General features: G+C 46.4%; 3 protein-coding genes and 1 non-coding gene across 4 annotated transcripts; all 4 read left to right on the top strand.

The window, feature by feature from the left end:
* Window positions 1–14,219: 14,219 nt before the first annotated feature.
* EV420DRAFT_117148 (uncharacterized protein) lies at window positions 14,220–14,798 on the top strand. The gene is made up of 2 exons (XM_060466199.1): window positions 14,220–14,467; window positions 14,516–14,798. Exons 1-2 carry the CDS (start codon window positions 14,342–14,344, stop codon window positions 14,747–14,749), a joined length of 360 nt encoding a protein of 119 aa, XP_060340272.1. The 5' UTR covers window positions 14,220–14,341; the 3' UTR covers window positions 14,750–14,798.
* Window positions 14,799–16,738: 1,940 nt separating this feature from the next.
* EV420DRAFT_117255 (uncharacterized protein) lies at window positions 16,739–17,314 on the top strand. Its single transcript, XM_060466201.1, has one exon. The coding sequence runs from the start codon at window positions 16,884–16,886 to the stop codon at window positions 17,193–17,195; it is 312 nt and encodes a 103-aa protein (XP_060340273.1). The 5' UTR covers window positions 16,739–16,883; the 3' UTR covers window positions 17,196–17,314.
* Window positions 17,315–18,855: 1,541 nt separating this feature from the next.
* On the top strand, window positions 18,856–19,477 carry EV420DRAFT_117433 (uncharacterized protein). The gene is made up of 3 exons (XM_060466202.1): window positions 18,856–18,939; window positions 18,989–19,372; window positions 19,431–19,477. The coding sequence occupies exons 2-3, from the start codon at window positions 19,118–19,120 to the stop codon at window positions 19,443–19,445; spliced, it is 270 nt and encodes an 89-aa protein (XP_060340274.1). The 5' UTR covers window positions 18,856–18,939; window positions 18,989–19,117; the 3' UTR covers window positions 19,446–19,477.
* Window positions 19,478–23,779: 4,302 nt separating this feature from the next.
* On the top strand, window positions 23,780–23,874 carry EV420DRAFT_t15. Its single transcript has one exon. It is a non-coding gene; the product is annotated as a tRNA-Thr (tRNA).
* Window positions 23,875–25,762: the final 1,888 nt, after the last annotated feature.

The raw sequence follows: 25,762 nt of genomic DNA on the forward strand, positions 1-25,762 counted from the left end.
ATGCTATAAGCATCCGAGAGAGCAAGACCGTAGCTCAAGGAAGTACAGTAGATGTGCGATGTCGAGTCTCATAGTGATGGCAGGAGAGAAAAGCGGCCCGACGCGTCGGTTTGAAATTGATCCGGTTTCTATCCACGTGTCTTGACTCTTGACTCTTATCGACGACCACCACCATTCCAGCTTCTAATCCCGCTGAGTTTTCACTCACTGCTCCGTACTACGATTTGATGTCCGTCTCCTGCCTAATCCGTGCGAAAATCAATACTTTTTCTGCGTGTCCACCTGAAGCTCGCTTTTGTCGACGAACCCATCGTATTTATCCGGTTCCTGTCCCATCCGGTCATGAAAGAATAAGCGGACTTCCAACTACAGATCCAAAGTTCAGTGTCTTTACTACTGGTCGACTTCTTTGAGGTTCTCTGCTCGGGCGGTTTGCGGGCGGCAGTTTCTCCTTCGATTTTTAGGACATAGATTCTGATCTAGGTACGATATCTTGATTGCCATTAAGAAATCCTACTCAGCGGTCTCGAAAAATATGGGAGAATACCCGATTGGAATCCTCAACGTACCCCTTTCACCCCACTCTCCTACCATCTGGCATGTCGTCTCCGACCATCTCAATCGCTCAAGTCATACACCCTCCGAGTCGTAGACGATGAATTTGACGAGGATGATTTCGTCCTTGACTTGGCTACCAAGGTCGCTGCTGCGTACTATGAGGATGGGTTCGACTCCCAACCAGAGCCATATGGGAGGATAACAATTCTTTGTACCTTTTTTATATGTGGGGATGAATGAACTATTGGTATCTCGGGATGCTGTGCCATTAACTCTCTGGGTCGCGACTCGTTGCTTGTAGCTATACGCACTAAACGCTTGGTGAGATATTATAGGATGATTTAAATTTGACGATGGCTTTATTGGTGAGTATGTGATTCCCCAGCGACGACATAAATTTAAACCCAGATGAACGTTCCGAAAGATTTATGGTGTCTCTTTCGCGGTAAGAAAGATGACCGCCCAGCGAATTTCAGTAGACCTTCCGCAGTATGTCGATTCATTGTCCCTAACACACACACCGTGTTTGAATCCCAACAGGACCACGCTGGCACTAAGAATCAATCTTTTTTCAGTGATAGACAAGAAGGTATCTCTGTGAACACAATTATCCCTCAGAGCGACACGAAACTTTCCAGCGCGCGAATTGTTCATTGTATCAAGAGAACTGGGTGCTCTTTTCGTATAAACGAAAACCTTTCACATTTTGAACAGATGAAGGAATTGACGCTGATGCAGGGGAAGAGCTCGGATATCGAGGCTTTGAGGCGAGCCTATATCGAAACCTGTAATCGACAGTGCTGCCGGCAGGGTGGGTTCGACAGTCAAGAAGTATAAGGAATAGCGCACGACAGAGAAAATACTATCAGCCCGGTAATAGTTGTACAAGGTTATTGTACTTCCATCTCACGACAGTCTCTCACGACATCGAGGTGAGCGACCACCAAGGATGGTAAACAGCTGGTTCGCCCATTCTTTGGCTCGTGACCAGAAAACTTCTTTTTACTATGGAAAGAACGGACAACCCACTTAGACGTCTAGGGGCCCTTCACTGCCACCCCTCTCTGGTTTTGTCAACAGAGTAGACGCATACTTGCGGTGGTAGCAGAGACGAAGGAATTTTGGGAGAGGTGTAAGCGTTTGAGAGGGCAGACTTGATGTGCACGAAGTAGTCGGTTATGATTCGTCCTCCTCCATCTAGTTTGTGTTCGAATTAGCGAGTCGCTCTTCCCTGATCCGTTGCTCGTGTTCATGTGACGGCCTAATACCGACACCGAAAAGGAAACTAAACGAGGGTCGTGTGGTGTTATACAGTGTAATAAGTAACCGAGTCCAGGAGTTCCGGCAAGGAGAAAGCAAGACTGTAGCTGAAGGAAGGAGCTATCCCATGATTTTAAAGATGCGCAGTGTCGAGTGATGGCAGGAGAAAAACGGGACGCGTCGGTTCGAAATTGATCCGGTTTTCGTCCACGTGCCTTGACTCTTATCCGCGACTACCACCATTCCAGCTTCTCATCCCGACGAGTTTTCACTCTCTGCTCTGTACTATGAGCTGATGTCCGTCTCCTGCATAATCTGTGCGGAAAACAATGATTTTTCTGCGTGTTCATCTGAAGCTCGCATCGGTCGACGGACCCACCGTCTTTTTCCGGTTCCTGTCTCTCCGTTCATGAAAGAATGAATAAGCGGACTTCCCACAACGGTTCCGACGCTCAGTGTTTTTACTATTGGTCCACTTCTTTGAGGTTCTGTGCTCGGGTGGTTTGCGGGCGGCAGTTTCTCCGTCGAACTCTAGGACATAGATTCTGATCTAGGTACGATATCTTGATCGCCATTAAGAAATCCTACGCAACGGCCTCGAAAAATAGGGGAGAACAACAGATTTGATTCCTCAACCCTATGCCTGCCGTCCGCTATCGGCATCCGTGCACCTCACTCTCCTACCATCTTGCGTGTCGTCTCTCACCGTCGCAGTCGTCGCTGGGGCCACTCAAGGGATACGCCCTCCGACGCTTAGATGATGGATTTGACGTAGCGTTAATAATTTCATCCTTGAAGAGGATACCAGGGTCGCATGCTAAGACCAACCAAAGCCACTGCCGCGTATCCTATAGATCGTTGCATCGCTGTGTTGAACCGTTCTTGCGAAAGATGGTGGCTAATTGTACAACCGGGACTGCCAAATGGCCCCTGTGTTTTCGTTCGTATTTGATGGACAGGGTAGAACGATGTGACTGCTTTTTTCTACCGGCGGTTCTCGTCTTCTAGGAAACAAGATAAGCTTCTAATGTTATTTTATCCCCTTTCTGATTGAAAGATAGGTCTACGCTCTGTGGGGAATGCCGTTTCTAGGATCCTACAAGCGAGAGGACACACGTTAATAAGGAAATATGGAGGAGATCATCAAGCTGGTTGTTATGGACCGGCGCACTCTTTCCATGAATGTCTAAAACAAGGCCGGTAGAATGTGGACTGGTCTGCTGTGGAATATATAGGACAGCTAGTGGACGTTGCAGGGTTCATATCTTATCTATCCTCTAAGAAAGCGCGCTATATGACTGGTGTGATCCATTTCTTTGTGCTGATGATATTTGATATTGACATGTTGGTATTGTAGGGCAACGGTGAGCATCCGTGCACAATATCGTCCAATTCTCGCCCGAACTACTAGTCTTATAGGTGAGACTCAACAGAGGGTGGTGTTTTGACTAAATCGTAATCTTTGTTAGAAGCGATTGTTTCGCTGTTCCCTACTTTCCCATGACCCCCGACTTTCTTACGTTGGTAAATAAGTACCCTGGATTCCATTCCCTGAGGAAGCATCAGGGAGAAACGGCACAATCTCTCTACTTAGACATTATATTAAGTACAGACGATTTTTATTCGCCTAAACCAGTCATGATAACGGGTGAGTGCTCGAGTGTTCAAGACGAAGTGGAAGTGTCGTGATTTATGACATTATTTAACAGAAATTTCATGCTGACTCGGAGATTTATCATTCACAAAGTCTTTTTCCCAGTCAAAACCACACTGCAGTGCCTGGAAATGGACGTCCATGATACTTTTATGAATTGTCATTCTCTGATGCGAGGCTCGCATGGGGTTTCGCCCTGTACGTTCGATTACACATGACGCCTTTCTACTTACAGTTAGATACTAGGGCTCTTGGGTCAAAAATCAACCCTCTCAGGCGAAGCCATGGTTTCATTCCCAACATAGTCGTTGTCAATGGCCAGGAATTGTTCGATTTTCCAAGATTCCGAGTTGTATTTTAGCACTTGATGTTGAATGCCTTGTTGTTTCTGCTACCAGGGCCTATCACACACCATCCCAGCCAAAATCAGGTGCGCAATTTGCTACAAATGGCAGGTCTCGTAGTACGGTAGCTACGTCACAAACCAACCTTGCTGTCTCTCGTGTGAGGTACTATAGATTCGATTCCCAGCTAGAATTTGTGTATTGATTCTCGCATTGCATTTTTACGGTTCTCGAGGTCCACTTAAGCACCTATCATATTTTGGAGGTTCTTTGGTTGTGATAGATGGTATTTCACATGCGCTTGTCGGTAATGCACGTATGATTCTTTCCCACCGGGCAACAATATTCTCACCGGAGCTTGTCGTAGTACCGCTGTACGGGTGAAACATGTCAACAGTCGTCCAGAACTACACGCACACGGCAATACTTTAAAAGGGAAGGGAGAAGGTGTCGCATGGAAGACTCGCACTTCCACATGAGCGTGTAGCTTGATGTCTCATCTAATCATCAGCCAAATACGAAACAAGTTTGTAATTCGGCGATCAGATGTCACTGCCTTGATGGACGTAGGATACATAGTTTGTGACCCCACTTCCGTGTGGATGGTGGCGTCGGAGAAGCTGCCCTCCATGGAGGTCGGCGAAGTGAATGTCATGCGTGCCATAGGGTACATGGTTTCTTGCCAATGATGCTCGTCAACAGAATTTTGAAACAAAATATGTCGTAGGTCGACCGCTGATATCCTCGACTGTCGTATTCCTTTACAGCGTACCGTGTCTGGGGAGAAGAAACACATGGAGGTTAGCTATAGGAGCCAGCTTGAAGTTAGTTAAATTGTATAAAGTTCTAGCGCGTCTAAATCCTGGATATAATACACAAAGAATAGAGAAAAGAACGTCGTAATGGGATTGCGAGAGTCGGTGTCTTCTTGATGGGAACTGACTTCCAGGGCGTTAAGTATTGCATACAAGGAGTACACTCTATTTACAGGAAGTTGGTTTCTCCTTCCTGGAATCCGGCACTCTGTTCCAAGACGTCCTGTAGCATATTTCAACGACAGACGGAAAGAGACGTGGGTTACACAAGAGGAAGGGGAATTACTCGGTAGGTTGCCATGTGCGCACGACAAATGGGTTAGAAGAAACCCGGTAATCATTCTTTTGTGCTCTTGATGAAAGTTTATTGTTCATGTCAATGGCCGCCGGCGAGATTTGGCTTTGCGACTATCGGGTTCTGCCACCGTAATAGTAATTGGCCGTTGGGTCCTCATTTGCTACCAGGCGAGTGACAGATCAAGAAATCGACAGTGGACGCCAATGTTGGATTCCCAAGAACATAAGCGAGAACCCTATGAAAGATGGCGTTCATGCGTTTTGGCAGTTGAATTTGACTTGCGCTAAGTTTTGTTAACGAACGTCTACGGTCTTCTGGATGCGGTTGGATGTGATGTTTCATGTACAGCTTCGTGTACGAGGTTGGTCACAGTAGAATCCTCTATGACATCTCTCTTACTCATAACTTCAGCGTCAGCACCCAGTAACTCCGCCAGGACTCAGTATCAGTGGTCTGAAGAAGTCTGGTCTCGAAGCCGTGATCTCGTTAGACTCAGCGGCAGGCGTGCATTAACGCAAACAAGGCTGTGCTTTCACTACTAAAGTCGGCCATCTTCTGCTGCTTCCTTGCCTCGTTCCCTTACCGCTACTGACCCTGGTTCTCATACCTGTATTCTGCACTTGAGTTACCAGATACGTCGACTTCCTGTCACGTACCGAACTACAACGCGGCCACCCCATATTTTCAGAGTGCAAAGCTCATGCTTTGCATCCGGAGAAACTCATCATGGCTACGCGGTCTTTCGTTGGCTTCTCTCGCGCGAGTGTTCTCGGTGCATACAACTCTGGTCTCTGCCTATCACTGTATTTGTGAGATTGTTTCCCATGTGCTGGCGTATAGCAAGGAGAATATTTGAATGCAGTCATCCGTGTGAAATCAGTTGAAGATGGGATCAGCTCGCCACTAATAGGAAGGGCGATAGTCACACGCGGAGCAAACGTGAATTTCACGAAACACATGTCAACGTTTCTGTCAATTTGAGAAGGCAGTCGTTGGTATCACTAGGTGGCTCTCCACACTTACCGAGAAGTCTTTGTATTCGACACATCTTTCGCGTCGTCGATATCCGGGGTCATAAATGGCATGGTCATGTCTTTGATGCGCCACCAAGACCTCCCGCCGCTGAACATGATTCCGGCAATCAAATGTAGGAATGGTTGCAGGAGCTTCTCAGACGCATGTAGCAGGGCAACCGATTTGATGAGGATTGATTGACATGTGAGGGACGTATGCTTATGATACGCCACAAACGAGGAAGAGCAGCCAAAAAGGTTGTTTGAGACCGGGTGTCGTAATGCCCACGACAGAGATTTAGTATAGCGCATATTCTGGAGTATCTACACCAGCCAATATAGATCCAACAAAACATATTGTTGAGATTTGGTTCAATTTCTGAATTAATACGCAAGAAATATCGTGATTTTCTGATCTAAGGGACAAAATGAAGATAGAGCACGCACAATTATTTTCGTTGCTCGAATGTCGATTCACTCGTGACGAATATAGGTGTATACTTCCTGTCGGTAAGAACAAGAGCGCACTCTCTAGGAGAAGACAATCTGACATATATCGTACTTGGCCAAATTACGCTATTTCGATGGCAGAGAACAATAAGCGCTGCCTAAGAGTAGGACGACAACATCCTCCATGCAACAAGATGAACGTGCGTGCTTTGGTGCTGAGTAAGGGCAGGGATTCTGGTAATGACGACGAGAACGACGCGGGGCTACATACTTGTTTTTGACTGGGGGTAGGTCAACAATGGACCGCGTTGATGAAACAGAGGGTTATCTAATTCTGGAATCAATGTTCAAATTTTACGTTCATATTCCATGCTCAGCTTGTACTAGAAAAATGTAGCAAGATAATTTGAAATATCCGACTATACAGGAGCGGTTTGCAGCTGTGAAACTTCGTCAAAGTCAAAGTCATTCGACTGTTAAAATCGACTCACAACTACTACCGGTTGGTACATATCACTGCAATATTTCAGCCTGAAACTCATAAGGAATAGCCCTGAAGAAGAACAACATAGAGAGGATATGCGAAATGGTCGCAGCCTGCAGGGGAAAGAATAGTAGCGAAAGTTTAAGAAAAGCAGTGACCGGACACGTGCATGTATGATCGATGAATCCCGAGACCGGGCCGTTCCGCAAGCGGTTCATCTCCGACCACCATCCTTAGCGTGAACGATCTCAGCAGCGCATTGATGAGTGTTTACCCAAAACGGTACTGGATAAATTTTTCGCTTTTAATACCATGAACTGAAGAAGCTTCTACTTTTCCTGCATGACCAGAATTTCGAACGCAATTCTGAACTTCATGCCATCAAGTCGAAGAGCTCTCGTGAACTTGCCAACCCGTTACGTTGCTGAGCTAGAGTAGCATCCTCGTAGCAAAGGGAACCACAGTGCAAAATTTCGTCCAACATGTTAGACTCATGCATATTTTTTCCCGATATATCGAGAGGCCCAAACTAATGATGATGATAAGCGAGCTGTAGTATTTTCAATCCCCTGATTGTGTCTGAAATCTTTCTGTCAACCTGGTGCATAGGGAAGTCTCATACATCAACTAAAATGATATTTTCGCCACTCGATGCTCACTGGTTTCCAGGTGGTACATTTCGCCGCATGCTCGCAGTAATCAGGATATTATCGCAGTCTGGATACATGTCCACTGCAGGTCAACTACGTGCGAGAGTCATTTTCTGTTCCTTGGTAGCATACTCATTTTCTGTCATTCAAGGTAGACTGGAACACAAAGGCTGTAATCCTCCGCCAACCGAGCTAAGTACGCCCGTAACGTCGGGTTCCCTGGTTTTATTTAGGGGTTTGCGCAGGATTTCAAGGAGTGTCATCTTTCAAGCGTTCTCGTTCACTAATTAGGTCTATCTTTTTATCAATTGAATCAGACATGAAGCTAATACATTCGTGCGTATTAAACTTTATACATCATGTTGATATGTCATTCTTATCATACGCTACAGAACGTGTGCACATCAGGGAAGCCTATTCACATTCCAGCTGACAAGAGAACGAAGCGTTTTATAGGGCACAGAGTCGCTTCTATTTCGCCCCTCTACTACTCCTTGGGCTTTATTAACATCCGGCTTCAACAGTTTGTTAGTGCGAAAGCATGTTTTGTACGTTTGAACTTCTTCTGTGCGGATCATTTGTTACCATTGACTATCTCGCAATCTTAGTCTCATTAACATGTTTTACCCTCTCATGCCTTTTTTCGCGTGTATATCACGCTGTCCACGGACCATGTTTCCACAACCGGTAACGACAGCGCTCCGAATAGAAGCTGACGAATGCAATGTCCTGGCTGTGATAATATTTCCGGACGCATGTAATTGTCAGGAACATGCTCAATATAAGACAGTGTTTCCAGTGCATTACCAGGAAAGATACTAGGAGAAGCATTTTCTACGAATCACGATCACCTAGGAAGGACGTGACAAGGACTCCGGAGAAACCATTCTATTCTTTGCCTTTAGGCTGGGTAAGTCAGGGAGTAAGCTGCCGACCGCCTCTCTCCTTCTATACCATATGACAGCGAACGTTGCTAGATCATTTCTCCCAATTCAAAGGCATTAGGGCACCGTAAACCCGCCTCGTAGGTAGAATGATGAAAGCGTAGGAAAGTTCACGGATAGCGATCTATCTCTTGGACTAGATCCCTACCTCGGACCTTTCAAAACTGCCTCAGAACCGTATTGTGGCGTCAAGGTTTAATTTCGTCCAGTCAGAGGGTGGCTCTTGATTAGGAGGGTGCCAGTGAACAGCGACGGGGGACTCTTCGTAATAAAGATCTTTTGCGAAGGTAGAGGTGTCAGGTATGCACCTTGGTTCATAATTCAATTAACGGGGCTTAGTCCGATGAACTATCCGACTCGAGGATCAATGACTCGGATCTGGCATTACCTGCTTATCCCGTCATTTTACAATGATGCGCTTGAGGGTTCGGTGGATCAGCGGACGTACAAATTTAATCCCTCTTCTCCTTGCATTATTCACCTCACTTTACTGGAGACTTAGTGCGAATAATAGGCATGGGTCGCTTAGAAGCTGCACTTGCACCTCTGCATCATCGCCTTCTTCCTTTTAGACATACTCCCTTTTTCCTTGATTGAACATGCTATGTGGCCATCGATTTTGAATGTGCCGTTGTCCATCCGTCTGCGTGGGGATGTCTTCTTTGACAAGAAGGAAAACATTGTGCCCCATAATACCATGAAGCTCGCGGAATATCCTGGGCACTTTACTCGACGACGAAGAACGGTTCAGTCACCGTATGGATTTCACAGTGCTTCATTCTAAGAGAACGCTCGAACCACAAGCCCTAGCCATTTCATCCTATCACGTTTCAACCTTAGATTCAAGCCCATGACATACCCTGACAACGATCCTGCATGCAGAGTGTTATTTTCGCCCATCATGATCAACAACCTTCGAGATATGGATACTACGCCCAAATAGCAACTTAACCTCTCCGCATTTTCCTCTCTGTACTCCTATTAAAGATTTTTATACGAGATTCCCGTCTGTGAGTTTCTGTGGCGCATAGGGAGGACATGGAAATCCAGGACCGGGGCGCGTCATGCTTGTCAGTATTTCGGTCGATGTTTGGTTCAATCTCGTTCGCGTGCACTGATTTTATCTGTCAGACCTTGTTTACGTTCCTGTTTCATATCGTATGTCGACCCGCGCTATGTAAGCTGGTTCCATTCTGGCCATTGTTGTCGGTTCAAATAAATTCGTCGTTTTTCTTCATTTATAGAACGAAATCTCATCGAATTGGACCTTGTTGCTTTACAGAATGAGATGTACAGAGCGTCATTGGGAGAATCTTTGTCGATAGGGTCATTTTCGAGTGACCCAGAGTCCGGCAACATTTTGATCACCCTACAAATTCTATGCGAGAACGATACGGGACCGAGGGATCCAGCGTTGATGATACGTGATCTGAAAACTTCTATCTATTTTAGAAGTTAGATCCCGAGCACTTATTGATGTTCGGAGACCTCAGGGACGTCCTGTATTGATTTACCCCTGGGTTGTCTTTTCTTGAGACTCCTACGTTGACGACCAGAGTAGTTGAATGAGGTGTGTGTATCATTGAATAGTGTCGATAAAGCAAAAGCCGTGATGTTCAAACTCCGCACCAAGTATATCCACAATTCTTAGTCCGGCCGGATGCATCAAAGCTGCCTTCTGCTAAGCAGATCATCGTCATAAAATTGACTGCCTGTTTGTGATGGCGGAAGAGAAAGTGGCACCATTCACCCACGATTACACGTAGAAACGAGGAAATGCTCAGTAACTCAGTGGCGCAATGCGCATGTTGACTTTGAATGATCTGATCACGTTGTCTGACGAGCGCCTGCCGAATATAATGAAAGCTCAATTGAACGGATGCCGAAAGAATACACCGCTGACATGAATTAGTCTCACCTTTACGGGTGGGTGTTAGTGGATTATACGAAGTTGCTGTTTTAGCCGGAGACTTTCGAGTCGAGATTTCTGACATTGTATAGCATAAAAAGTTGAGACTGTAAATAGTTATATTGACATACTCTGATATCAAATTGTTAGAAAGCTATTCGGAGTTCCTCATTGGTTTGTTATTTCGTGAGAGAAGCGGTTAAATGGCGAACCGGTAAAATGATGCTTTGATGAGTGCAGAGTCAATGCCTTGGCATACTTACTCACCGGAAGGCGAGAACACTGTCCGTATAAGTAGCCAGTGGCTCGCCACGGATACCCAAAGTTGCAAGGATGAATAGAGAAAGAGTTGTTCCAGTAAGGCTTACCCATCAAGAGTCAATAGTCAAAGGAACCAAAAATCCTCCCACCAGATTGCACCAGATCTGGGATCAGCTGCACAACGCAAACTGAAACGGCATCTTCCGATGCATGATTTGGCGTCGCGCCTGTAAATGATTCCCATATAAACTATCCGTAAGCTTTGGCCCTTGACGAAATTTGTTGTATGCGGCAAGAAACAATAAATTTTTATTCAATTCGGTAGCGTTCGACAGATCTTACATACGGGGATGAAAGAGATCAAGCTCTGTAGTCCCAAATTTCTAGCGGTCTTTGCGTGAGAAGTTGGATAAATATACTTAGATTTCTTTGAGATTTCTAGGCTCTGGATATCAAGTCAAATAGTTTAAAGCGACGTCCATGCAGGCCATTTAGTAAGCATAAAGGTGAAAATCTGTTGTGGATATTTCCATGAAATAGCACATTTAACCTGAGAGCAAGAGCTATATTTCCAGAGGACGTACCCACTCCAAGTCCTCAAATGCGCACCCGTTACCTTCTATTTCTAAAGGAGAGTTACTGTCAGTTATCAAAACAAGTTATGTATGAATCCATTGGTTTATGAACAATGAACATGTGAGTCGGCGTCCATCAAAAATGAAATCGATCCCGACCCGCCCTGCCACTGGCGTCGCCGGACATCTTTCGGTGAAAAGAAGATGATGGTACTGACTATCGGATCAGCGATCCGGTCTGTATGGCACGATTTCGAGAGGGCCTCCGTATCCTTCTCAGTCGTGCTCGGGAGGGGAGGAACGATGTACCCTGGACGGCAGCAGAAGTAACCGTGTATTATAAGCCAGTAGCTTGTTATGGGAAAGAGGGTGAAGACTCAGTGATCCTAAAGACGGCTAATGAGATCGGACTGAACCATGAAGATTCGTGGCATCCCTACGGAATCCATCATGTCATAGCGTTGAATTTTGTCCGCACCTGCGTGAATCCTCTCTTGCAGCGTTATTTCAGTCTGAGAGTTTATGATGTAGTAATTCTGTCGGCCTTCCTGAATTGGTGACATCGCTAAATTTATCGAGACCTGCCTCTTCTTCAGTGTAAGTGGATCCAGATACAACGTGAGGTGAAGGAATAAATTCGCTCTCAACTATCCCAGTCGACTTAGACATTATCGTCCTACCATTTTTGATCATTACCAATCCAAAGATGTATCGTCTACCTGTGCTCTGTGCTGGAGTTCCCAAATCCATCGACTTCTGAAGACTCCGATACGTAGGACCGAATTACAGACAGTCACCCCAGTTTTTATTAGACCTACATCTTTGTTATCGGGGCGGGCATCGTTCCGCTGGGGCGTAAACTAGGGTCGTGGTGTTTTCTCCTTTCATACCATTGGTAGTATTCTTAGACGTCTCAAAGCTTATGATTCAAGGCGACCTGAATAATTCTGTTTTCAGCGGTATTCCATCCGACAAGTTGCACCCTCATTTTACGTATACGATTCGACATCTACCCATCCGGTGTCCTCTTTGCTGGGCAAACCAATTGGACGTGGTTTCCCAGGCTTAATCTATGTGTCTCTGACTCGGAGGTGCAGTTAAATCTCCGACAAACAAAATCATCAACTCGATCCATAGCAACGGTGAATACCTCCTTTGCTCGCAGAGAACCACGCCAGCAACATGCCTGCCGTGAGAAGACCAGGACGTGATGAACGGAAAACAACAGGAGGAAAATCGACCGCATGCATATAATAATATCCGGCGCTAAAATAGCATTGCGGATGGCTTCACACACCACAGAAGTAAAGCCTACGCGCGGAGGTAATAAAACCCACTCCGGAAATCTATTGAATGGATTCCGCTGGCGAGCTCAGAACGCGAACCTATCATATAACTGGTTCCAGGATATGATATCAGTTGATCTGTGCGGACGGATTTAGCCTCAGGGACGAGGGGAAAACTAACACCGCGAATACAGGTTTAGACTTCCTATTATAGGGATGGAGAACACCAGAGGAAGTTCTAGTACTTAGCAGTTAGGACGTCGTATGGTATGACTGTAGCCAATTAATCAGATGCCCGCCACATTGTACAAGCGAATCACGATACCTGCGATCATCGATACACTATAATGGGAGTTGTATGATGCTCGGATTCTTTAACCTTCAACATTTGCACGCGGCTATCAACACCAGTACAATTACCGCTCGATAAACAGCCCATGGAATTGTTGACTTGTGGAGAAAAGCACGGTCCAGCGGAGAATCCCGCTTTGACTCAGGGTGCATACGGGCATATCATGGGAAGAGACACGACCTTCGGCATGCTGAAAAAATTCCTGCTCTGTCTCCGCTATAGGGAAGGTCATTCAGCTACACAGCATAAGGTCCTAAGCATATTCAAACATTATAATGACTTCGAAAAGTAATATGTGAACGAATAAACAACCCTCAGACAGGATTCGTATACTTTGGTGCATGTGAACAGTAACTATTCAATAAGTTAGCTAAATCACAATCTGAAGAGATGGGCCGTGTGGTACAGACTGGGAAGAGACTGAATGCATCCACCGCCTAGTAAGTGTCTTCAATTGACCTGGAAAAGGATTAACACAGAAGAATAACGTGCCAACGATGAAAGAAGATGCTGTGCAGACCGCAAAACTTCTATGAGGTCCTATTTATTTCGAAGGAACGACATGTAGTATCGGGAGTTGCAGGATAGAGTGACCCAGAGGTTGAAAGTAAACGAGCGATGATTGAGTAAGAACATGGCCAAGGTTACTGACATATAAGGCGGAATATAGTAGACTGACTGTTATCGATATTGACCAATAATACAATGGCGGCTTCATGACATAATAGAAATCGTACAATTCACAAAAGTCTGAAAAATCAGTTGCCAGAAAGAGCGTCCGGGAATTCTGGTATCCCTTCCGAAAACGAGTCAAACAATCAATGCCATATTGATTGGAGAGTTTCGTGAAGTCAGAGAGCAAAGAGTGCCAGAATTCGTGTTGGTCGAAATCGGAGAAGAAAGAAGTCTTGGTCGGTCAGTGTGATGTGGCGAGCTATATCGGGCCGGAACCCCGGTTGATTTTCGACGACCACCTCAGCTCTCAGCGGGATGAGAGCACTCGGGCGCTTCAACATGCTAGTTTCAGGTCAGTACCTTTTATCACTGTGATTTTTTCGACGCGGAAGGGAAGATCTATCATTTTCCTGGCATCAGTGGAATTTATCATACTAGGCTATTTAGAGACATGGCGACCGATACTTTCGCGCTTTCTTTGTCTTCACTGGCCGATCGTCTATGTAGCCAAAGACATGCCAGAGTCCGCACATGTACCAGCCCCAGAGAGACCAAGCGACGAAATCCGGATCAAAACATATTCTTAGTACTTCTCGGCATCTAGTACTGGCTGAAATGGGCGACATCTACACGGGTCAGATGCTCAGAATGAGATACCTTATGTAACGGTGATGACGTCAGTTGTATTCCTGCATATGTGTGTTTTCACCATCACTCCAATATGATGATGCTAAGGCATTCATAGCCCAACAATCGCATTGATGTAGCAGCACCATGGTTACTCTCAATGTGGGCTTGTGGGCTTTCGGTTGAATGTTCTTACCTGAACCGCCACGTTTTTCTATCGAGCTTGTCCCGTGGTCATTTAGAAAGATCAGGATGTTGTCCATATCCTCCATAAGCCTCTTTCCATTCATTTCTCGAGTCCTAGTCATAATCGTAAGCGGCCGCTCTTCCTCTACTTATTATCATGGAATATAATATCAGGCACATGCAGCGGGGTCGTGTTGTAGAAGCCGCCCAGTCAGCAACGATATCTGGAACTGTTATACGGCATGCCGGTCGTCGTCTGGGATCATGAACAATCATCGGTGTTATTCTTTCTACATGATGTTCTCTGAAACCCCCATGCAGATACTTTGTCGCTATCTCCATACGAGCGGCATATGCAAGTTTCTCTACGTGCTATGCCTCTTTTTCATCGCTCCTACGGACCCTTAGGCCGGTGAGAAGTGTCCTTATATTCAATAGACGCCAAGCGAATGATAAGCCATGCAGTCACAGCGCAGACAAGTATTGAAATGGGCCAGTATCACCAGTACCTTGGCTACGGCTGTGCAAATTTGACAAGGGTCTTTATCGATTTCCCAGGACCATCTTTTCTTGATCGGAGAGAGAGTGGGTATTAATATTCAGCACTCACCAGGTTCAACACGGCATGCTTGTCCCATCATGTAACATTGTTGTGGGTTACCGCCGCTCCTCGTTGATGAGGTTCTGGCGCCCCACAATTGAAATCGAAACGCGAAGGAAGCTCTGTTGATGAGGTGCATCCCATGCCACTCATGATCTGGGAACGCTCGTGCTGAATGGAGACCTGATGAGTAATTCTCATCCAGCTACTGCGGTTATCGTCGTCTCCTTCTTTTTGTGTTTCATTTCTACTAAAGGGATGGTCATGCTTTTACACCCTTCATCATCGTAAAGTTTGTTTGGCGATCTATCACGGTCATAGGATACGCATCTACCTTTACTAACGTGCATGAAGGTCGAATGTGCTACCTTAGTCCACCAGTATCGAAAGAAGGCGTTAAAGCACCCTTTCAGTGCATGCCCTTCGATGCCTTAGCTCCGATACTACGCGTGTCAACTGTCTTTTAAGCGGAGAGACCTATCCGCCCGGAAAATCTCTTCCTGCATTCCACTGGATAATTGCCACGGTACGTGCTTCTCATCGATCCCGTTTCATGGTCTAGCTGAAGCACAATCCCGGACCGACACCAAATTAACAGATGTCATTTCCTCACTGCTTTGCTAACAGCGTCTCTGCCACAGTCGCAGCTCTACGATAATGCCTCTCGGTTTTTTGGTGAGGTATCCGGTTCAAACATTTCAGCGACAAACGTACACATCGTGGGGAATGGAATATAATTGCGGAGAATCCATACCATCCTTTTGCAATCTTACAATCAGCGTAGATGGCGGTCATCTTACGATCCTGCAGGTTATCTTTTGGCTGTCGATGTGTATGGAATGTTATAGTGCGGATGCTCTGTGGTATTTTTTATTGTTGACTGAAAGAATATTGTCTTTCCGTGCGCTGAACACGTGCTGTAGACGTAGATACTCGTCCTGTATTGGTCGGGTAAACGACAATTTAAATAATATCTTTGGAATTTCATTTATATGGACAACTGGCCATCCCGTAATATATCGACTATTCACAGACGGTCTGCCTGAAGCAGGCGGTCCCTTTGTAAATTTCAAGTAGTTAATTCTATACGGTAGGTGACATATCGAACAGCCACTCGCACTCTAGAATTAGATTTGTGTCTTCTTTACTCCTCGGTGTATACAGTATTTTAATACGCCGTATATGGTTTCGCTTCTTGTACCTCCTATGTTATTTACTGAAACCGCTACCAAACTACCAATTAAAAAGAATGGGGTGTGAATAATCGAATTAAAAACCAGGAAGCTTGATTGTTAATTGATGACCGTTTAGAATCTCGCCTCCTCGCCTACTATCGGAAATTCTGGATTCAAGTCGAATTCCATCTGCATTGTCAGGAATTGATCTTCTAGATTGAAAGAAATGAAAGAATGGAAAATTGTGCCGGAGGCTAACAGCACGGTGACGCCTGTTAAATGTTTATCCGGAAGTATTCCGATTCGAGGAAGAATTCACTTTCGCTCGTTTCGCCTATCCGGAACTCCGGAGTCTTCTACAGACACCGACCATGTATGGTTCTATCAGTCAATATTCTTTCTCAGGTGCACCACCGACACCCACGCATGACAGCGCAGCAGGAGGTTATTTTGTCCCAGGCCTAGTCTGCTACTGAGAAGTGGTCATTTAGTTGTCTATCCATTTACGACCGTACTTGCGTTCGGTTTTTCGAGCGATTGAGTCAACGAGCTTGCAATGTTTCCTCTACTTCCTGAATTTACGAGTCGACAGAACGATACGTGTGCTATTCTCAGGAGATTCGGACAATACGGAGTCATTGATTAATTTGGTCGGCTGAAAGAATCTCCATGCTTTCGCTCGAGAGTGTAGAGAGGATACTTCAAAGTTTGATTCGTTTCTCGTCGGTACTCTCTCTGACGGTTAATCGATAGACAGATTTGCATAATGCCGGGTATTGACCTGGCGGACCAGGAGGGATGTGTTGGTCTGTTATCGATGCAGGTTCTCATCTTGGTAGCGATACACAGCTTCCTAGTCATTTTTCGTTGTGGTATTTCTCACGTACCGGCATTTCTCGACTTCCTACCCGTACGCTTCATTCGAGTTAAACCGTCGGCTGATATAGAGCTGCGGCCATGCTTTGTTGTCTTTCTCTCCTCAACTAATGTATATCACCCAGCCATTGTCGTTGTAACTCTCATTTGCCGGCGTATTGTAAAAATTCGTTATCACATTGAATACATATTCGTCATTTGAAATCACCTGAAGATGGTATCAGTACGCCACCAACAGAAGACCTCAAGCCGTATGCTTTACAACTCTAAGCTGCACACGTCGTTTCATCTTCCGGCTGGATTTCACATTAGGACGAGTATGAATGGTTCGATGTAGGGGAGCTCACCAACTCTGACTTCGCCTCGCATTAACAAGCCAGCACTATAATCGTATAAATAACGTATGGTTTGATGCGCCACGCAAACGCTCCTCTCCGTGTGACTCTGAGGCATTTCAGGTAGCTCCGGTCATCAACGGTTGCAAGCATGCCGTGAAGTAGCTGATGATCAGAGCGGAACGCGCAAAATCGATAATTGATTTATTGAGCCGATGTAAATAAGAATTGAAGGACGATATGATACGCCACAAAAGAGTTAGACGTCATAGCATTGTCAAAGCTACTCTTCGGGCGAAACGTCTTCATGACCGTTAACGTGTCGAGCCCCATTCGGTAGGGGAAGCTGATCTCCAAGCTCTAGACGCTGTCCTTGAGATGGATCTGTACATCGAATAGCATGCCAGGGAGATGGTATTCTCACCTGAATAACTCACTTGCTTGCTAACTTATGTGGAACCATCTCGGTTGTGACACTAGGCCTAGCCATCTGGCCCCGCAAACGTGATCAGTCGATTCCATGTCAATGTGGAAGGCTCGAACCTTGGGCTTTTGCTCCCTCGCCTGGATAAATGATTCACATAACCAGAACTCGCTTAGTCGAGATTATACGCAGGCATACCGTAACATCCGTGGCACAGACAACCTATCGATTAAGCCACGACGAGTACGGATCCCGTTCTTCGTGTAGGGCTCAAAGTCAAAGAGAGGTAAATCGCAGTGAAATTACGAGAGGCCGATTTAAAAGGCATCCAGAATAGGTTCCACGCCGTAAGACAACAGATGGTCCTCCGCCGTCCTTAGAGATATTTGCAGAGGCTAAGGTAATTGTCGGCTGGATGCACCGAAGCAGCTGAGAGCCGAATCGTCGCGCGATAATTCGTAGCTGATCAGATGTCCAAGCGGAATGGTTGAGAAGTTCCAAATGTAGGTCCTGAGATCATCCTCACAATCCTAGCAACAGATGTCAGAGTCCATAGTCTATGTAAGTCGGATCATAAACGCACGATAGTAGATCGCCATCCATTTCTGGGGATTATATTGTATCGGGAAGAACTTCTACACCAGCATCATATTCTGCGAAAGATTTATAGGCAGATGACGTACCGTCTAGGGGGATTAGGAGAACTACAAACAGCCGAAGATCCACGTACAAAGACATGTCTTCAATGGTTGATAAGTGAACCTCCAGCCGCTCCGTTTTCGTCGTTTACATAGTCATGTAACAGATATGTCAGGCGACGTTAGACTCGTCGAAAAAGTCTGTGAGCTACTGTATTAAGCTAAGGAGTGGAAAGAGGCGATAGTATAGATGAAAAATTAAGCTCACCACCGATACTACAGTGACTCTTTGGAGGGGGATTCTTGATACGTCGTGATTGTGCGTCTTTAAGCGGATCGACGAGAGTATACTCCCGGTGGTGGCTGCTGAGAAACAATGTGTGTCGTCGTCACGATGTCAAATTTGAAAATCATGAGCATGTGACCTAACTTTGATCCGAGATACCCCGGTCTGGGACGTCTTGAAACGAGTCGCCCTTCACCTCGACGAACCTAGCGCAGTCACCTTTATCTCTACAGTGGTGCAAGGAACAATGCTGGACTTCCTCTGTGCGAATACTCTCAATCCTTAAAATACCGTCCATGCTCATGGCGTCAGAGGAGCTGCTTCCGCAAGGTTCAGTTGCAATCTGCTCAGACAAGTCCACCTTCTTTTCAACCGGTCTTTTCAGCCTCAGCACAGTTTGGGCTCTAGCTATCAATTTTGGCCTATATTTTTACGGACAAGATGTGCTTTCCCTGGGGACTTCACGAATGCACGCGACCTAAAACTTTACTAAGACTATGGTTTCTGTTATTTGGTCGAAGTAGTTGTTTTAAGACGCGAACATACGGTAAGGCGCGAGCATCGTTAGCTCTCCTTAATTTTTCACCTACAGTATCATCCCACTCAAATCACTTGTGGGACGACGGAGTTTCGAGTCCATCGGTACCTTCTATGCTGGTGTCATTGGTCGGTAGCAATCATGCGAAGAGGCTATATGTAGGCGAAGACTCGCAGGACTTAGTAATTCAGTTTCCATCCTCTTCCTGTTCTACAGACACGGTCAAGCTGAGCCCCAATGGCGTAACGCACATCTTACGTGCATCTCGGTGGTTATTGAAATCGACCCCATTCTATCAACTGAATAGCAAGATGAAGCTGCGACGAGTACTCTGTTTGACACCTCCGAGACGATGGTTCTTGATCGGTGCGAGGGTGGGGACTTTTAACAGTGAATACCAGACTCCGCGTGTTATCTCTATTCTAGATAAGGTTCTCTGACGATACTTTGGTCTAGTGCTGTTCCTGGTTAAATTCCGGCTGTCCCGTCAATTGCAAAGCGATACTCAACACGCTCTGTCGGAAGATCCCATCGGTTTTCAACTCAATTGGCTGCGGAACACTGCGATCTCACGCGATCCCCACATCCTGGCTCTTTCACACATCCCTGAACTGATGACACCACAGCCTCATCGTACCCTGGGTGCCGTTATCGTCGAGCTAAGGGACTAGGTTGAATGGGCGGAGGCTTGGTTGAGTTTGAAAAACCGGAAATGTCACAGAGCAGGTTCGTATTCTGGGAAGTCTTTGACTATACAACCCGAACTGAATCTTTTCTTCTTTTGATACTTTCTCGCCTTGAACAAGGCTTGCGCTTGAATTTGAGATGCTTACGGTTTCCTGGTTCCGCCCGACTATGGGAGTTCTGGCTCCTTTGATCTTGAACTGCTATCGAGCAGGTGGGTGCATTGCTTAAAGGGGCTTCGTGTGCTGTGAGTAACTCGTACAATCAAAATCATGCCCATGGTCCAGAAGGGATCTATACAGCTTTCCTTTTAAATCTAGTTCAGGAAACTGATTCGTGTGATGATAGCTCACCGTGTATCTGACCGCTTCAAATGCACCTATAAGGGAATCGTCTGCCGAACCGACCTTTCCTTATCATCCTCTTATGTCGACTCTGCGAAATGCTCATTCCGGCGTCTTAGCTAACTTTAGGTATGTCGTGGATAAATTTATTTATCATTGCGAGTCTAATTTCATGAAATGTCGATCAGGGGAGCGCGGACTGTTATTCTTAACCAACGGGCCTTAGGACACCTATTTCTGTGGTGGGTAAATCAGGGTCTGACTTCGTCGGTGCGATGTTATTCATAACTGACATTCGACTCGAGCTATTCATGTATTTGATCCAGGGTATTATTGGTATATGAAATTCAAAGTTCATTCTTAGCAGATAACCGGTATGTTGATGGGACCGATGGTCGTGGTATATATACTCACTCATTTTACACAGATAGGCCTGTGGGCATCTTTCCAGCAGCGTCTGACCGGAGGACGTGCACATTACACTAGGCATATCCTTTATGGTATCCGTTCTCCCACACACTCTGAGTATGGCTTCACTCACATGCGAATAACAGATTCCAACGCCCCAAGGAACTCTCACTTAGTACCCGGTTGACGCCACAGTAATTTGGTTACCGAATGAAAGCGTCATAATCACTCACGACTAGCGTCCATCATGTCCGAACATCGCCTACGAAACGGAAGACCCAACACAGTAACTTATATCCAGTGAAATATACCCGATAACCGACGCCAGACTACCTTTCATGGGCGACTTCAAACATTAATGACGAGTGTCACTCAAAATGGTTACATTGAACGACCGCTTTCAAGTTCATGAAGACTACCTGACAGGATAGCACATGGATGCAGTGTCAGTCGCCCTTCAACTATTATTCTTTGTCACACGTCGTTGATTAGTCTCACCTGTTTTCACTTTCAGGTCATATATGATCGCACGGAGATGTGACTATCGGCAAACAAGTGGGGGATTAATCCCGAGAAGACCTGAGTATCTTATCTTATCACTCGACTCAATGATGACCCTTAGCGCCACAAGCGGCCGACCCCGAAACACCTTGACCACCGCTTTATTCCACTCCGCCAACTTCGATTTCAAAGATCACGACATCGGTCATTTGTTGGCTTACGCGGAGAAAGCATAAGCTGCACGAGCCATTCTCCATGACAATTACCATGGCTCTGTCAGCAGTGATCCCACCATCTTACCTTGGCAAACTGTATTCATTGAATTAGGTTCTCATCGCCTCTTCCACGCTTCTGCAGCACTGCCTCTCCACTGATTCGACTCACCCCAGACTTTGGAGTAGAATTATATTCTCATTGTATTGATCGCCCCTTTGTGAGTTCTCGTCTCTAACGTCCGTCCAAATCATTCACTTCGGAACACAAAGCCGCCTGTGTCTCCTCTCAAAACGCGTTTCGACAGTACATTTTGCCAGTAGACGACAGTTCTATGCTTCCACCTTGTTCGGACGAACCGGAGAACTTTGATGTATATCATTTTCGCCACTATTTTTGCGTGCACATGTGTACTCATGTTCCAGGTCGACGACAATCGAGTCGAAGGTCCATACATTTGGCATCGTGTAGAGTTGGATTCATGATTGTAATCATTAGTCCCGAAGCCCTCGCAGCATGGATCATTCATCAGTACTATTCAGCCCGTAAGGTTTCAGAGCGTGAGTCACTTATTCTTTTCAATACGTGACGACGCATCGTATTAACGGCTGGCCCTCCGCAGTATCACCTAAAGAACGATGGTGTACGGATATTATGGTTCTATCACCAAGGACGGGAAGAGCATTCGAGTCGTTCGTGCCGATGTTTACGAAGAAATTTGAACAGAATACGGCTCGCGGAGATAGAAGACAACACTGAAAGCGAAAGCAACAACATGGTGGGTTTCCATTCTTTAGATTTCGTAGTTCGTGGCCCGCGCAGTTTCAACGTCGCCCGCTTTGCACTACCTAAGCTCGCAACGACGATCATACGGTCTTCGTCGTTCTTCAATTTCCCATCACCGTTGCTACTGGGGAGCTATCAGCGGATTCTGCGAAGAGTGATGGGACACGATGGCTTCTTATGTCTTTCATTTGGTCTATCTTGAGGTGCGCTTTGCGAAGTTGAAGCGTTCTTTTTTGTGCAGAACTTGATAACATTCATCGTCTCCTGTTGCTGTGATTACGCCTGTAGTTTTCATACTTACTACCTTGGTCGTTCCGAAGCAATTTACGTCGTCAGGAATGTATACCATACGCGTTGAAGCCGCGATCCGTTCCTTGGTTTCATGACTGTGATTGTAACAACCCAAGTATTCGCTATGATTGGACGATCGGATGTCCGGACCACTCCCTTTAACTTTAACATTCACCACCTCGGGGCGTCGATGCCTGCTGTTCCATCTACTGGCTGTTGTACCGGCACGTTCATACAAATACAGCCTACTTAATTCCTTTGAGCTAGTATCTTTCTGGTTAGAAGACAACAGCCTCCGAGTGTGAATAGCGTGTTCTTTATCGCTGTATACCTTCACCGTACGATGGGAATTTTTTCATTTACCGTCCTTGCCCTTGCCCCTTTTGTCGGTCGAACCGTTCTTCCTGGCTAGCGCCCCGAGAGGATCCTCGTGCGTGGCCCTACCAATCCTCGTCGTTCCTGTATCGCTGCGCTTACCCCACGGGACACCGTGTTTCTCCATTTGCTTGTATCCTCTCATACTGATTGCACTCGTACTTGGTGTGGTAGGGGGAAATCACTCCCGTGATACTCTGGTCCTCGTCGATTCCTCGGTGCAATCCTGGGCTTCAGATAACTGAGAACTATCGGTTGTCTCATCAGACTTGCGTGCTTACTTCTTCCGCTTGCTCTCAGGAGAACTTCGAACTTCTTGCTTGACAATCAAGAGTCTTTGCTAATCCCCCGAGGGATGTGACATGCATTCATAATTTTATAGTTCTGGGTACATGATTTGTACGAAATGACAGGCTTCTTGTTTAGTACTATTCCGTTATTGAGGACTTTCCTTCGGGATAGTCGGAAAGTGCGAATGGGGTTCATCGGTGCCTCTCGCTTGGTACATCCAGAAGTACTCGAGGCCCAACAAAAGTAGATTTACGGGGAGGCGGCACAGAGTGTTACCGTCCTAGCCGGACCAGGCGCCTTTCTAGACTCATTCCGACGATGGATAGGCCTAGTCCCTATTGCCGGTCAGTCACTGTCGGGCCCGCGCGCCGCCCGTTACTTTGTTATTTCTACAACGAATGTTCCCCGTTTACGAAAATCATTTATTACCTCGGAGCCAATAAAGATGCTCGATCTCTTCCGGTTTTTGATTTTTGGTATTTTTATCAAGGGATCGGCGTGTGGCGTTTGACGAATTGAATGAGGGACGGATAAATGTCGCATCGGGAGTTGGCGGGTACTTTTTTTGAATTTGGGGATGGTCAGGGTCGTTGGATGGGTCGAGAGCTACGGTTGGTTGTAACTATGAATATGGGTGGTCGAGGTAATGTATATGTCAGAGAACATCATCAATCCTTCTTAGCTCAGTTGGTAGAGCGCGTCACTAGTATTATGGAAACCACGATATCGTCATGACGAGGTCAGTCGTTCAAGTCGGCTAGAAGGAAATGAGATATCGTTTTCAGCGCGTACTGTTTTTTTGATGTCCGGTTCTCGAATCTCTACTTATAGTCGACATTCACATTCATTCTATAGTTATTAGTATCTACTACAGGTGACTTATGAATACAAAACTACGCCGTTTTCCATTTCAATTCTACGGAATATCGTTTCACGGCCATTTAAGTCCACGAACTTATATTTTGTCGTGGCTAGCATAGAAGAAAAGTCTTATCGTTAAGATATCGATGATGAGAAATGGGAGAGTCGCTACCACCCAGCCACCGACAGCCTCAACGCTGAACCCCCTCTTCGACCTTGATTCCACCTGCCGCCAAGAAACTGTCGTCGAAGAGATGTCCACCCATGCGGATAATCGGTCCTAGCTCGTGGCGCTGGTATACGAGAAAGCAGTGGCGCTGGTCGAGGTCGATAGCTCGTATGTTAGAGAGTTCTGTGGAAGCGAGAGTCAACGAGGCGAAGGGTGCATTGTATTTCACGTGGCGCTTCGGAGTAGGAAAAAATCAGCTACTAGTTTGACTTGACTTTCCCCCTACGAGAGCGGTTCAGATGTCAAGTGGGAAATGAACGTGGGCCGAGGAGTTGGGGAGAGTCCAGACCCCCGCTATGAGGAGAGGGGAGAAAGGGCGCGGTTCTTTCTGAAACCCAACGTAATGATATACGAGGTGGGAGATGTGTTTTTGCGAGAGAAGGTGGTGGGGCGGACGGTGCTATCGGAAACGATAACGCCTCCCAGGAGAGGGCGTCGTACAACGTAAGGAGTCACTCCGGGAGGTTTTGTCTACCCCACGCGTACTGGGTAGTTCCCCCTTGAACGTAAGGACCTCGGGAAAGGGCGAGAGAGACAAGCAGGGAAGGGGGGGGTATGGAACGTAAGGGTGTAACCCCGTTTTTGGGTTTTTGGGTTTCGAAGGAGGGAGAGTGTGTGTGGGTGAGGCGAACGGGTGTAACGGAGCCGATGTCTGGATGATGGGAGCTAGCGTAACGGTGCCGCAGGTGAGGATGAGTGTGGGGGCGAGGCCTCCGCACGAGATGGGGAAAGGAGGAAGAAAGATTTAGCCATGCTTCCCGGGGATAGTATGGTAGACCGAGTAAAAAGGCAGGGAAGAGGCCAAACAAAGACGAATAGCGACTGGGAAATGAACAGGCTGGGTTGGTGGTGAGGGATAAAATGATGAGTCCTTGGTCTGGAACGACTCGGAGGAAGAAGGGGGGTGGTTAGGGAAATACAAATGAGAGAGTGAGGTGCGAATAACGTAGAGGAAGAAACACGGGTGAAGATGGGAAGGAAAACAAACAGAGGGGACCAATGAGGTTGTGTGGTTGACCAGCCAATGAGAGGTGGAGGTGGATAAAGAGCCAATGAGAGAGCAGACCGAAAAGAGAGGGTTTCTCCCGCGGCATTCATGTCTTGCATGGAGAATCAGTACGGCTTCCCTATCTGGGAAGAATCAACGCGTCCGAACTGGAGGTTTGTGTTTTGATGGGTACCCGAAGGCAGAGGTGAAGGCAGGGTATTTGTCCATGTGGAATTTATTTTTTTTGTTCTAGTTTGGGCATCAGGGAATCAAGGGAATCACGCGTCGAGTCATTCATTAGTGGGTGACGTCGTGGAATGACGTCGCAAGTCTACCATCAAACAGGTGGAGATAGGGTAGAGGCGAGAAGAAGAAGGAAAGAGGGCGGGAAGATGGTCGGACGCGAACGAAAGTTTCAGTGGGACGCGCCCAGCTTGTCAGGGTTATGTAAACACCGACGATGTATGTACGGGTTACGGCATCCCGAGATTGCAACCATCAGCAAACAATGGTGTTTTTTGTTGATTCCTAGTTGAGAGTGGGAAAAATACTGCGCGTGAAGCTGGGGGGAGGAGAT

The sequence above is a fragment of the Desarmillaria tabescens genome (assembly GCF_030435595.1).
Source record: "Desarmillaria tabescens strain CCBAS 213 chromosome Unknown EV420scaffold_1, whole genome shotgun sequence".
In the NCBI taxonomy this organism is placed as follows: domain Eukaryota; kingdom Fungi; phylum Basidiomycota; class Agaricomycetes; order Agaricales; family Physalacriaceae; genus Desarmillaria; species Desarmillaria tabescens.

Bases quoted from the DNA above. Each gene is read 5' to 3' on its own strand.
- EV420DRAFT_117148 (XM_060466199.1), top strand. From the start codon at position 14,342: ATGTTCTTACCTGAACCGCCACGTTTTTCTATCGAGCTTGTCCCGTGG. The intron at 14,468-14,515 runs GTAAGCGGCCGC...ATATAATATCAG, and splicing joins CTCGAGTCCTAGTCATAATC to GCACATGCAGCGGGGTCGTG.
- EV420DRAFT_117255 (XM_060466201.1), top strand. From the start codon at position 16,884: ATGCCGGGTATTGACCTGGCGGACCAGGAGGGATGTGTTGGTCTGTTA.
- EV420DRAFT_117433 (XM_060466202.1), top strand. From the start codon at position 19,118: ATGTGCTTTCCCTGGGGACTTCACGAATGCACGCGACCTAAAACTTTA.